The 11,880-nt window shown below is 44.1% G+C and overlaps 1 protein-coding gene across 4 annotated transcripts in view; it reads right to left on the minus strand.

Moving 5' to 3' along the window:
- Nucleotides 1-11,778, minus strand: part of HSPA14 (heat shock protein family A (Hsp70) member 14) — a 39,706-nt gene extending 27,928 nt beyond the window's left edge. Inside the window, exons 1-8 of one of the 4 annotated variants that reach the window (XM_036842239.1) lie at nucleotides 11,620-11,777; nucleotides 10,397-10,477; nucleotides 10,239-10,321; nucleotides 7,425-8,152; nucleotides 6,417-6,915; nucleotides 2,037-2,085; nucleotides 1,811-1,916; nucleotides 570-660 (exon numbers count right to left, since the gene is read on the minus strand). In XM_036842239.1, the coding sequence (XP_036698134.1) occupies nucleotides 570-660; nucleotides 1,811-1,916; nucleotides 2,037-2,085; nucleotides 6,417-6,915; nucleotides 7,425-7,986 (1,307 nt within the window). In that variant the 5' untranslated portion in view covers nucleotides 7,987-8,152; nucleotides 10,239-10,321; nucleotides 10,397-10,477; nucleotides 11,620-11,777. The other 3 variants (XM_036842240.1, XM_036842241.1, XM_036842242.1) reach the window with 3 other exon arrangements.
- Between the last annotated feature and the right edge of the window lie 102 nt (nucleotides 11,779-11,880).

Below are 11,880 nucleotides of genomic sequence, written 5' to 3' on the forward strand. Positions count from 1 at the left end.
TTTAACACCCCAAAAGTGCAAGTAAATAAAGCAATTCTCTGCCCCAGAAGCAACTCAGGTGTTCAGCAAAGCCCCATAGGGAACTCTATCCACAGAGAAAAAGACTGGGTGCTTGCCAATTACATTTGCATAACAACCTATAAAAACTAAATACAACTTTTTGTTTAGATGTTAATCTAAGGTGAAAAAATAATAGCGAATATTTTCTAAAATTGCTTATTTTTTTTATAATTCCCACGTAAGCCTTAATTACATGACACTAAGGCAAAGTGATTCATAAACATCAACTTAACCTGGTAATCAAAAACATTTCCAATCAAAATAGCTAAGAAGGTTACATTTAATTTTATGTTCTTTTGACATTTCATAAAATAAAGGAACTATTAATGATTATTACCATAACTTTTTACCACACGATTTACATATGTAAATATACATGTATTTACAAATACAACTTTATTGTGTAAGTTATTTTCAAACGCAATTTTACCTTTCACTATATAGTGATACTGTGAAATCTGTTATTTCCTTTAACTAAGCAAGTAAAAGAAACCCCATATTATACTTACCCAAGAGCATTTTTTTGTTTTTCTCCAAAATCAAATGGAACAGTAATAACTACATCATTTGCATCTGAGCCCAAGAAAAAATGTGCTGTTTCTGTACGTGAAAAAAATATTTTAAAAGTTCACGAAATGTACTATGGTAATCATGTCATGATATACATAAGTCAAATCATTACGCTGTACAGCTTATACACTGTAGTATGTCAGTGATATCTCAATAAAATGGGAAAAAATATATAAAAATAAATTCTGATGATATACAAAAATGTCAAGTGATACTCTGAGGTTTGTTAATTTGAGCCAAAGACCTTCTCACTATAAGGATTTTCCAATTCACTTGACTGCTCCACCCCAATGATCTTCTCTTGCTCTCTTAAATTGTGCACTACTTTTTTGTGGTTTTGGTATAGTTCGTGGACATCGAACTAAGTACTTTCCAAAGTGCCTGGCTCTTAGGCTTCCAAGTTTCAACCATCTCCCAAATTAGACGGGTTCTCAGACAATGAGCTTCTAATGCACCAATGTGCAGACCAACTACCATGGTGAAAGGCTGCCTTCCATCCCACAAATCCATCACACATTCCAGAGCTGAAGTAAGTAAGCCTTGTCGGTAATCTACTCCAGAATCCCTCAGGTTGCTCCACAGAAGGCTGCTCAGCTCGAAGCCTTCACCTGAAGTGGCGATAAAACCAGACCTACTTAATCTGCCTAAATTACCGTGGAGAGTGCACTGTCAATCTTGAAGGAGATATGATATTCACTATTCGCCAAGCTTATTGGCCACTTCATCTTTTTTTAAAAAATACTTATTTATTTGGCTGCACTGGGTCTTAGTTGCCGCATGTGGGATCTTTAGTTGCGGCACGCGAACTCTCAGTTGCAGCATGCATGTGGGATCTAGTTCCCTGACCAGGGATTGTACCCGGTCCCCTGCGTTGGGAGCGCAGAGTCTTAGCCACTGGACTGCCTGGTCACTTCATCTTAAGAAGTTTTGAAAATGCTAATTTGGCCCCATCCATTTACATTACTTCTAGGGAAACCAACGTCAGGGAAAATAAGTCATTTAACCAAGGTCACATAGCCAGTTAGTGGCCCGGGCAGGTCTAGCATAATTTAGGTCTCCTCACTGCTCATTCGCTCAATCACCCTGCTTAGCCCCAGATCAAAAAAGGTCAGTTTTTTTTTTTTTTTTTTTTTTTTTAAAAAGGTCAGTTTTTAAAAAGATCTTTTCTTTTGCTCAATACCTTTCATTTTACTAAATATCAGTCTGGCAACATCTTCTGGGTTGACAAATTTCTTTTCTTCTCCAGTATCTATTTCATATCGTAATTTCCCATTTTTTTCAATGACCTATGAAGGAAATTATGAGTGTGTTAAATAAGGAATGATTTTAATAAAAATACAGTTCCAAATCAACATAATCGGCAATTACTTTGTGTAACAGGGAGATAATAATAGAAGCATACTCACTAAACATTTACTATCCCTGATGTATTTCTGAGCCTGTGGATCATCAGAGCTGTCCATAGAGATAAACATAGTTAAATATTTGTATCACTATTGTTGACATATAAGTTTTAAAGAAGACTATATTCTTCAATACCACTTGACAAATGTAAAAATATAAACAAAATTAAGTTGCTTAATATTTAAAAAAATCTTGCAATATTACGGTAGGTTTAGACGGTAGGACTGAATGGATGCAGTATTTACGTTTAGAGTAACTCTATTAAAGGGCTAATCTTCACATTTGAAAGTAAATAGCTCTTCCTTGTTCTGATCTTACTATCAACAGATGTTATACATTTGGGGATGATTTTCATAATATCAATGATTTTATGTCATATATACTTGTATCTTTGATCCTTAAGACCCAACCACTGAGATAAAAAGGACAAAAGGACCACAAACTAACGGCGAACCAGAATACCTAACACCATCTTTGCTGCTTGGTTTCTGAATATGAATCAATGCCTGAAACCTGAAAGGACTAAGCAAAAGTATGAATATTATATATGTAAAAGTGCAGAGTACTACAGGTAGATAGATATATAACGTCCTATACGAAGTAGGTACTAAACAATTGTGTATGGCAATGGAAAAATTAAAACAATGGGTGTTACGTTGCTCAAAATAGTAATACGAATTAGTGCAGATTACAAACTGTTTTCACATATATTACCTTACTTGATATTCCCAACACTGTAAGGGGCAGAGTCAGTACTTGATCCCAGGCCTTCTCTACCGGGCTAGGGTTTAGACTGCCTCGCGGTGAGATGCTAAATGACTAAGGTATTTTGCCATGAGCAGGGATAGGAGTCTGATCTTTGGCTTAATTTCATCTAGAAACGAAGATGAGGTAGACCCTTTCACTAAATCCTTCTTGCAAGGGCCAGTGGCTATTCTGTCCAGAGACCAGTCTTAACTGTTTAGTAAGAGCAGGTGAAAATTAACACTGGCTAATTGCTGAAGGGTTACTGAACATCTGAGGACCCTAATCTGTGTAAACAAGGGGAAAATGCCCAAAGTCACATGGCTAATTAATAGAACAACTAGCTGGAATCCAGATCTTTAACGCAAAGTTTAATATTCTTTCCACTAGCCTTCCCCCACCCCCGCCCCTTTCCTAAACCCAATATTTATACTAGCTCCTGGAAAAATATTTTAAGGGTAAGAAAAAAAAGATTAAGTGTGCCCACAGTAATTTTTTTTCCCTACCAATACTGTAATTTTGGCATGACACTTAAGTGGTTCTGTTTCCTTTAGAACAGAATTTAAGTCAACCAGGATAATTTCACCAAATAGCTATCCATCACTCAGACAAGATAACTTGCCAGAAAAGGATATTTTAATGGAATTTATAGAACTCTTAGAAATGGAAAATTCTTTCTCAATTGCCATGCAGAGAGGGCCTCGCTCAGGTGAGGCCAGAAGCACACGTAGCTCTGAGGGCCAGAGAGAGGCCAGACCCTGGAGGTTAGCCAGCGGAGAAGCAGAAAGCAGAGAATGGAGGTGACGACAAATGATCGCGGTAGCGCCAGAAAGTAGTGGACTGACCACAGCCAGGTACAGATGACAACTTTATTTGTCCACACCAGGATTGAGTTACTGAACAGAGACAGAGGGTGGTGGCAGGTTGGCATACACAGCACCATTTACGTCGAGGGCTTCAGGAGGCAGGCAGAGCATCACTCCTACCATGGTACCAGGGCCTTCATCCTCCTCCTCCTCCTCCTTCCTGAAGGGCCCTGCCCCACACTCACCAGCACTCACGTACTACCGGGCTTCTTCCCCCCACTCTCCCAGTACAGAGCCCAGCAGGTCTGGAAACGTCTGTCTTTACATTCATCCGCCCACTGGGCCCTCACACAGCTCCTGCGAGGTAGCTGGGACGGCCTCCCACTGGAGAGGTGAGGGGCCTGAGGTACAGAATGGTCAAGTGACCTGCCTGCAGGCTGACAGGGAGTCACGGCTGGGCCTGTTTCTCTACAGCCTCCCCTTATTACGACTTCCCTCCTCTTCACAAGATTTGGCCCGTTTTCTCTGTTTTTAAAGATTTTCCCCTTTAGTTTTATTCCTAACCTTAAAGTTACTCTGCCCATTAGATCTGCACACTACCACCTCCCAAGTTCACCTTGACTTCTGCTCTTTATCTCAAATAAATCCCTGCCTGTGTACTTTGCTACCATTAATAGATTAATATAGTACAGGCCTAACTCTTTCAAGTACTTCCTTGTTTTTCCAGAAAGTCTACCTATCTACAGTAGTGTTATCCAGTTGTAACTGACATGGACCCCTCCATGTAAGGGCCTAAAACAACTGAGAAAAAAAAATTATGTATCTCCATTTCCGTGCCTTAAACATATGCTCCTTTAAAAGCACGGAATCTGTGTCTGGGTGTGGTGCTTACAGAAGTTCACAAGTACATTCATAAATATTAATGCCATAGAATGCTTCCTTAAAACACAATTGTTACCAGAATTTCACATACATTAACACGCTGCTCTGACTGAAAATATCGCAATCAGAATTTCACTTTGCCTTTTGTTATGCTATTCATCTAATTTTTTAGAACTGGAAGGTACGAGAAATGTCACCTAGTACAAACCTCTCATATTAGAGATCAACTGAGGCACAAAAAGGGCAAGTGATCTGCTCAGTGTAACAAAGTGTGGCAGCATTAGAATCTGGGGGTTCTGGCTAGATTCCAGTGTGTTCTACCTCGCGCTGCTTCCTACAGAATGGCCCATTCCCCAGAGAAACCTGCCATCTATTCCTGCTCCCTGTATGTTCCCGCTGTGGTCTGGACCATTTCTCCACCTACTGCTATTTCCAGCATTTAGGTAAGCAACCAAGCTGGCAAAATAGAAAATAAAACCTCTCGCAACATGCCTGCACTTTTTTTCCAGCCTCTTGATTAGAGGAAAGCTCTTTACGTTCTAAGTCTCCTTTTTGTACTTTCTGAAAGTACTAAATAACCACTAAGAGCTTTAAGTTAGGTTAACGATGGCCAGTAATGGCTTCCCTTCTACAGCAAATTGGAAGCATGGCTCAACACCATCATATCTCCTCTAGGAAGTGTATGTGTTTTGGAGGGAAAAGGGGATGGATTTGTGAAGGGCTGGTGCTTAAAAAGAGTTAGCTATTGCAGGCCGTCCTTATGCACACCACCCAACTGTTCCCAAAGCTGTTCTATTCCATCATATGCCATTAATGAGGTGAACTTTTGTCTATAACGTGTGAGAAAAAGTGACTTTGGAAAGTTCCCTAAAAGAAAAGTTTTCTAGGGCTTGCCTTCTATAACATACTAGACAGAAAAAAGGCTAACAGAGAAGAACAAAATTAGCTAAAAGCATTTGGGAAACTGATATCATCTGAATTGTTTCCACGAGGTCCAAATGGCAAACCAATGCTAAAGATATATAATTATGCATAATCAAGGAAACTAAAAAATATGGAATGCAAAGAATCTACTTACATGTAATATTTTATAAGACAGCCAATTTCTCATTATATCAAAGATTATCAATATGAACCAAAACGCACGATTGTGGCTCCCTGTCAGTTGTGAATTATATCCATAGTGGTAAGAGACTGAGGACTAGTAAAATGGAGGGAAAGATGGTTTGACTATTGAGTGTGTGCTAGTCGGTATGTCACAGACACAGCAGTGAAAATATGAGATAAAGGTACCAATACGTGTTGTGTCTATATTAGCCTCATGAGCTACAGAGAGATTTAAAGAAGTGAAGATTGTAAACTCCAGGAAGCAGTCAAGTTAAACTAGGAGATTCAAGCAATGAGGGCTTGGTGTACAGCCCTAATTCTACATCTTGTCAGCGACTGTGCCTCCTCCTAGCCTGACCTCAGCCAAGGTCATATGCTTTAATAACTTACACGTGTATAGTGCTTTTAAACTTTTAAACCCTTTCACATCTATTTAAGCCATCTGATCCTCACAACAACCCTGTGAGGTAGGCAAGCTGCCCCCTTTTAACAGCCGAGGAAACTGGTGTTGAGAGGTAAACTAAGTTGTCGCGCATCAGTGGTGAAGCCAGGGCTAACTAGCTCTCTGGACTTGGCCGCTTCCGTTGTCTACTAGGCCACCTCTCACGTTTCTGAAAGGCCTTTCAACTAGTGGAGACGCTTGGGAGAAGCAAGTATTCTACCCTTGAATATTCTAGCATTCCTACCCTTCTGCACATTAATGGTCCATCCACTCTTTTTTTTTCTGAGGACACGGAAAAGGAGGCAGGCTACCAGAAGGCAGCCATTGGACCCGGGCCTCTGCCAGAGTAGGACATACACCCTTGTGTGATCAGCTCCTAACTTTTGGTGTTTGAAATTAACCTCTGAAGCAACTTTTCCAGCCCCAGCTGGAAAGCGCCGGTCGCCTCTTCCACCGCTGTGGCCAAGCGTCTGACGGCGACCACCGCATCCCTGCGCAGCTCGTTGGCAGCGTCCTGCTGAGCGCTGGCCTCCTCGCCGATGGCAATCAGCCGGTCCAATTTTTCCTCCTCCCGCTTTGAAAGTTCTCGTGCCAATCTCCTGTTTTCTGCCAACTCGGCTGCGATAGTCCTGGCCACGGACCGCCTTCTTCGCCTTGCCCACCTGGGAGGGGGCTCACTGGTCAAAGGCCCATCCCCACCAGAAACCAAAGGAACTCTGGAGGAGGAGACCGGAGGCTGCTGTGCCGAGGCCACCCCGGGAGTGTTTCGGACGGAGCTGGTGCAGGGGCTGGGCTCACCGGACACCCCCAGTCTGGTCACGGGGCTGCTCTGACAGGGAGCAGCTGCACCTCTGAAAAGGTGGTGGGAGCTGCTGTAGCTGGGGGTCCCTTGAGAGCACCCTGAAAAACAAAGCAACAATGTTGCAGAGATTACATTCCTGCTAGGGGAATGCTTGGAGCCAGCAGCAGAGCTGAGGAACAGTGACAAAGCTACGGTATTCCCAGCAAGGCCTCTTTCCGCAAGGGATGGGGAAGAAGTCACTTCCTTATCTGGACATTTTGTTCTGTTGCAATCATACATCCAAAACCTCTCCCCTCGCCTTCCTGAGCCCCTTTCCACATAGCTATCCAACCTACTCTACAGCCACAAATTCCTAAGTCCCCATTATTAACAATGCCAAAACTAGTTTGCTTCTAAGGAGTACTTCTAGGTTTAAAGGAGTTCTAATATCTTACATACCTAGGGTCATACCTCTTAAAAACCTGAAGCCCTTTATCTTACCACTAGATTTAAAAAAGAGGGCAGGGGGCAGAAATAGGGACGATGCTGACGAGGTCACCATCCAAACATATAACGATTAGAACCAAGTGACCCTGGGACCCTGATCCTTCACACGCTGGGGAGTTACCTGCACCCGAGGATTCATCCCAGGAGTCCTCAAGGTCACTGGTTTCTCGCATCTGGTCACTGATCCTCAGTTGACAATCCTCATCTGATTCCTTAACTGTTTTCAAGGTGGGCTGGTGATCTGCTGCCTGAGTCCTTTCTGCTCCCAGAACGCTGGCTCCCTCTTCCCCTGGGGTGTCGGGGGCTGCTAAGCTCTGATCACAGTGCTGGGCCCACGCAGCCTCCTCCGTTAAGTTGTCTGCGTCAGTCACTATCTGATTGCGGAGAAGCTGATCCAACGTATCATAAAAGGGACAGTGTGGTGGATCACCCATACTTGTGGCGTGGGCCACATAGGCCTTTAAATATAATGCCTTCAGGACTTTGAACTTGGAGCGGCACTGACGCTCGGTGCGGCGGAAGCCTTCCTGCTGCATCCGCTTAGAGACAGCCTGGTAGACGTCTGCATTGTGATGCACGGTCTGGAGGCGCTGAATATACTCTGCCTCACCTAGTATGGAGAGAAGCGTCCGTGTCTCCTGTCTGGACCACCGGATGCCTGCGCTGCTACTGGAAGTGGCCATAGCGGACTGGGAAGGAAGGCTAGCTGGAGGAGGCTCCTGGGCAGCAAGGTGCCGATCTGAAGGTGTGGGGAGGCTCTGTGTGCTCAGGTCTATCTCCAGGAGCCAGCTGATTCTTCCCTCTCAGGGCTAATTGCTGAGAAGCCAGGTCCGAGGACCGCATTTCTGGCTGGAAGGCCACAGGGGAATGAAAGTTACAGGGATGGGTAAGGATAATTGTGGCAGCAAGTTAAGCGGTGCTACCTGTAAGTAGGCTGCAAAGAGGCAGGAACACCAGCACTGAGAAAGCCCAACTTTGGGAGTTCGCTCAGGATGGGTAATGGATCAAGGGCTAAAAAGGGCCTTACTGGCTTGGTAACAAGGGGACTGGCTCCTCCACAAAGGGCAGAATGCTTCCAAGGCTGAGACCTGGTAAACTGTGTATCTGTAAAAATCACCATTGTCTTCTAAGTAGACAGACCGAGGCGGAGAAATGCCTGGACCATGAGGCAGCTCATTCTGGAGAAGTCCTAGCAGGACCATGGCACAGCAATGCATGTCTAAAGGGGCTCATTCCTTACTAACCTTGGCCTAAGTGGCATGCTATGGCTATGTATTACCCAGCTGACTGTCACCATTGCACTCTTTTGTTAAAAGGTAACTTCCAGGGCCAGAAAAGCAAGCTGAAGTCGTCCTTGCTAATACAAAGCTTCTTGCATAATATGGCAGAAGACCTCCACATCTTTACTTCGACCACCTGCCCCAAAATAGCAGCAAAAAAACAAACAGGGCTACCAAGGGGATGGATCTGTGGAACTGCTCTGTATCTTGATTATATCAATGCCAGTACCTTGGTTGTGATACTGTAAGTACAGTTTTGCACGATGTTACCATTGGGAGAAAATGGTAAATCCAATAATACATTCCATCTCTCTGTATCATTTCTTCTAACAGTATGTAAATCTACCATTATCTCAAAAAAAAAAGTTTACTTAAAAAAAATACATTGTTGGCTGCTTACAGCGAGTGAATCTGGTTTCTACAACTCCCTGCTTTTTTCAGTCTATAATTTGAAAATTTTTGATACCAACTCAATTTATTTCCAATATGCTCAGTACTAAATTTTGTCAACAGATAAATGGATATGCGAATATATGTATCATCAGAGAATATTTGAATTCTCTCTGAAATACTACAAGTTTTGACGTAATGCATAAAGATCCTAAGGAAAAAAAATGAGTGTCAAGTTCAGTTTAACTAAACACAGGTAAAGGGATAGCAAAAAATATCTGTATGTATAAAAGAAATAAATTTTAAATTTAATCCATGATCCCCAAATCCTAAAATCAACACGAGGAAATTTCTACCTAAATTCTTAACTGACGAAGTAGAAAGGAAAGAACCTGGGGCTAACGGTTAGGCGTCCTGGACTGCAGTCCTTTCTAGTTTACCCCCTAACTAATTCAGAGATATCTAACTTCTGTGTGCCTTGATTTTCTCATCTAGAAATGGGGAGGGATAAAACCTGCCTGACAATCTTACAGGGATTTGAGAGGATTAAATAAAATAATAGATGTGAAAGCACTTTGAACATTTAAAAACACTATATCGAGTATTACAACTCCAGTGAAAATGAAAACCCCTAATTATCATGGTAATCTATAATTTGAGGAGACAGAAGTCTGGGGAAGCAAGGCTCTTTAATATTTTAATTAAAGTTACAACAGTTGATTAACCTGATTCTTAAGACATTAATTAAGCTGTTTCCCCAATGCTTAAATCTGAAAGCCAACTGTTAAAGTTAGTTCCCAGAAAGTGTCACAAAAATATCTGAGGAAGAAAATCAATAGCTTCTACATAAATATTTCACCAATTATAATAGATTCCACGAAATTCGACTACAGTGCAAAGAAATCTTCAAATTCGCACACAATCTCTCAAGTTCCCTCAGTTAAAAAAGTACTGTAAAAATGTGATAAGTCCAAATTCCCACCTCTGGATGACACAAATTATCAAAACTAAATGTATGTTGGCATCTATCAATACTAACAGATCTGAGAGCAAGGAACAAATGTCTGCGTGAATCCCATCCTTGAGAAGACTCAGCAGAAGATAATATCGGAAGATAACAGCCTCCTGGAGTATTCTGTGAAATGACCCAGTAATAAAAAACCATGAAAAAACACACTGGCGTTTCTAGTTTCATTTCACGTTACATTTAGAATGTATAAGCACATTTTTATTACCATGAGTAAAAGTACTATTTTATTCCATACCTTCTGCCAAGGATCTGCTTTACTTTCATTACTGTATTTGAAATATTCCTTATTCTACTTTGTTTTGCTGCCAATCCAACAACCTGAAAAACAGCAATACATTACAACGCGCATCATTTTTTCCTTATGTCAAAGTTCAAAAAGAAGGGGAACAGTACCTCTTCATTTTCTGAGTAAGCAACAACAGCTGGAGTGATTCTGTCCCCTGCATCATTGGCGACCACATCAGCCCGGCCATCCTGGAGAAAAATACGCAAGTGTATTAGTTCTTTCGGGATGAAATACACAGTCTCTTTAGATATATTCAGACATGGGTGGGCCAGCGTTACTCTGACATATATGTGGAGAGAAAAACGGCTTTATCATTATTTTAAACACGTAGATTTAACTGTCCTTATCAATTTCCTAGATTTTAATTAAGACCAGAATTCCATGAAGAACTACCTCATTTTTTTCAGTCTGCTCTGCATAGCGGGTAACAGAACAGACATAGTAACAACCTATCTATGTACAGTAACAAGCCTTACTGCGTTAAACTTCCTACTCGTCTTCCTTTCCCTATAGATGCATCTTCCTTCCCTTTCTCTCCATATGATGAAGTAGCATTAATCCCTTTGGCTTTTCCTTACAAATCATTTGACATTTAAACGTGCGACTAGGATCAGGGCTGTCCCTCATTATTGTTCCTTCCACCTGCCCATTGATGACAGGAAGCCCCTAACTCCTAGTCAGGCTCTCTCATTTCCAGAAAGGACAACTGAGTAGAGCACACACCATCATCTGGCTTCACACGCTTCGCGGGATCAACACCTCCAGTTCCAGAACGCGGCCACGCCGCCCTTTCTTGGCCAACGTCCAGAAACCTCCGGGTACCACACGTTCAGGTCCCCCCTCGGGGCCTTCTGCGCCCGCCATGTCCCGGGTCCGCCCCAGCTCGGGGCCTCCTGCGCCTGCGATGTCCCGGGTCCGCCCCCCTCGGGGCCTCTTGCGCCCTCAAAGTCCCGGGTCCGCCCCCGCTCGGGGGTTCCTGCGCCCGCGATGTCCCGGGTCCAACCCCCCTCGGGGCCTCCTGCGCCCTCGACGTCCCGGGCCCGCCCCCCCTCGGGGCCTCCAGCGCCCGCGAGGTCCCGGCTCCGCACCCCCTCGGGGCCTCCTGCGCCCGCGAGGTCCCGGGTCCGCAGCGGCCTTTCTTGAGGAGCCGCGGGGGACGAAGCAGGGTCCACCCAGCTCTCAGCCCCGAAACTTCCCCACAGAATCACCTCTCCGCGCGCGACGTCCCCAGGCCGGCGACACGCCGTTCACAGCCCCGCAGTAGACCAAAGGACTTGGCCTCGCACCCAGAGAACTTGGTACGCGCAGCCCAGGTCCCCGAGTCCCTCACCTTATAGACGGCCACACAGGCTGATGTGCAGCCTAGGTGAACCCCGATGGCCGCCATGAGGCGGCAGAGACGGCGGCAGCAGTAACGAGCGGTCGCCCCCGCCGCAAGAGCGCCAGGCCGCGGAACAGCCCCATCAGGCACCGCGGAGACTTCACGTCTCGCCCGCCCACTGCGTCCGGTCCCTCCGCCGCGGCCTCCCGCGTCCCTGCCAATCAGCGTGAAGGTCCCGCCTTTCCTCTCCAGCAGTCAGCGAATAGCTTT

This window comes from Balaenoptera musculus, chromosome 2 (genome assembly GCF_009873245.2).
Source record: "Balaenoptera musculus isolate JJ_BM4_2016_0621 chromosome 2, mBalMus1.pri.v3, whole genome shotgun sequence".
NCBI classification, from domain to species: Eukaryota; Metazoa; Chordata; class Mammalia; order Artiodactyla; family Balaenopteridae; genus Balaenoptera; species Balaenoptera musculus.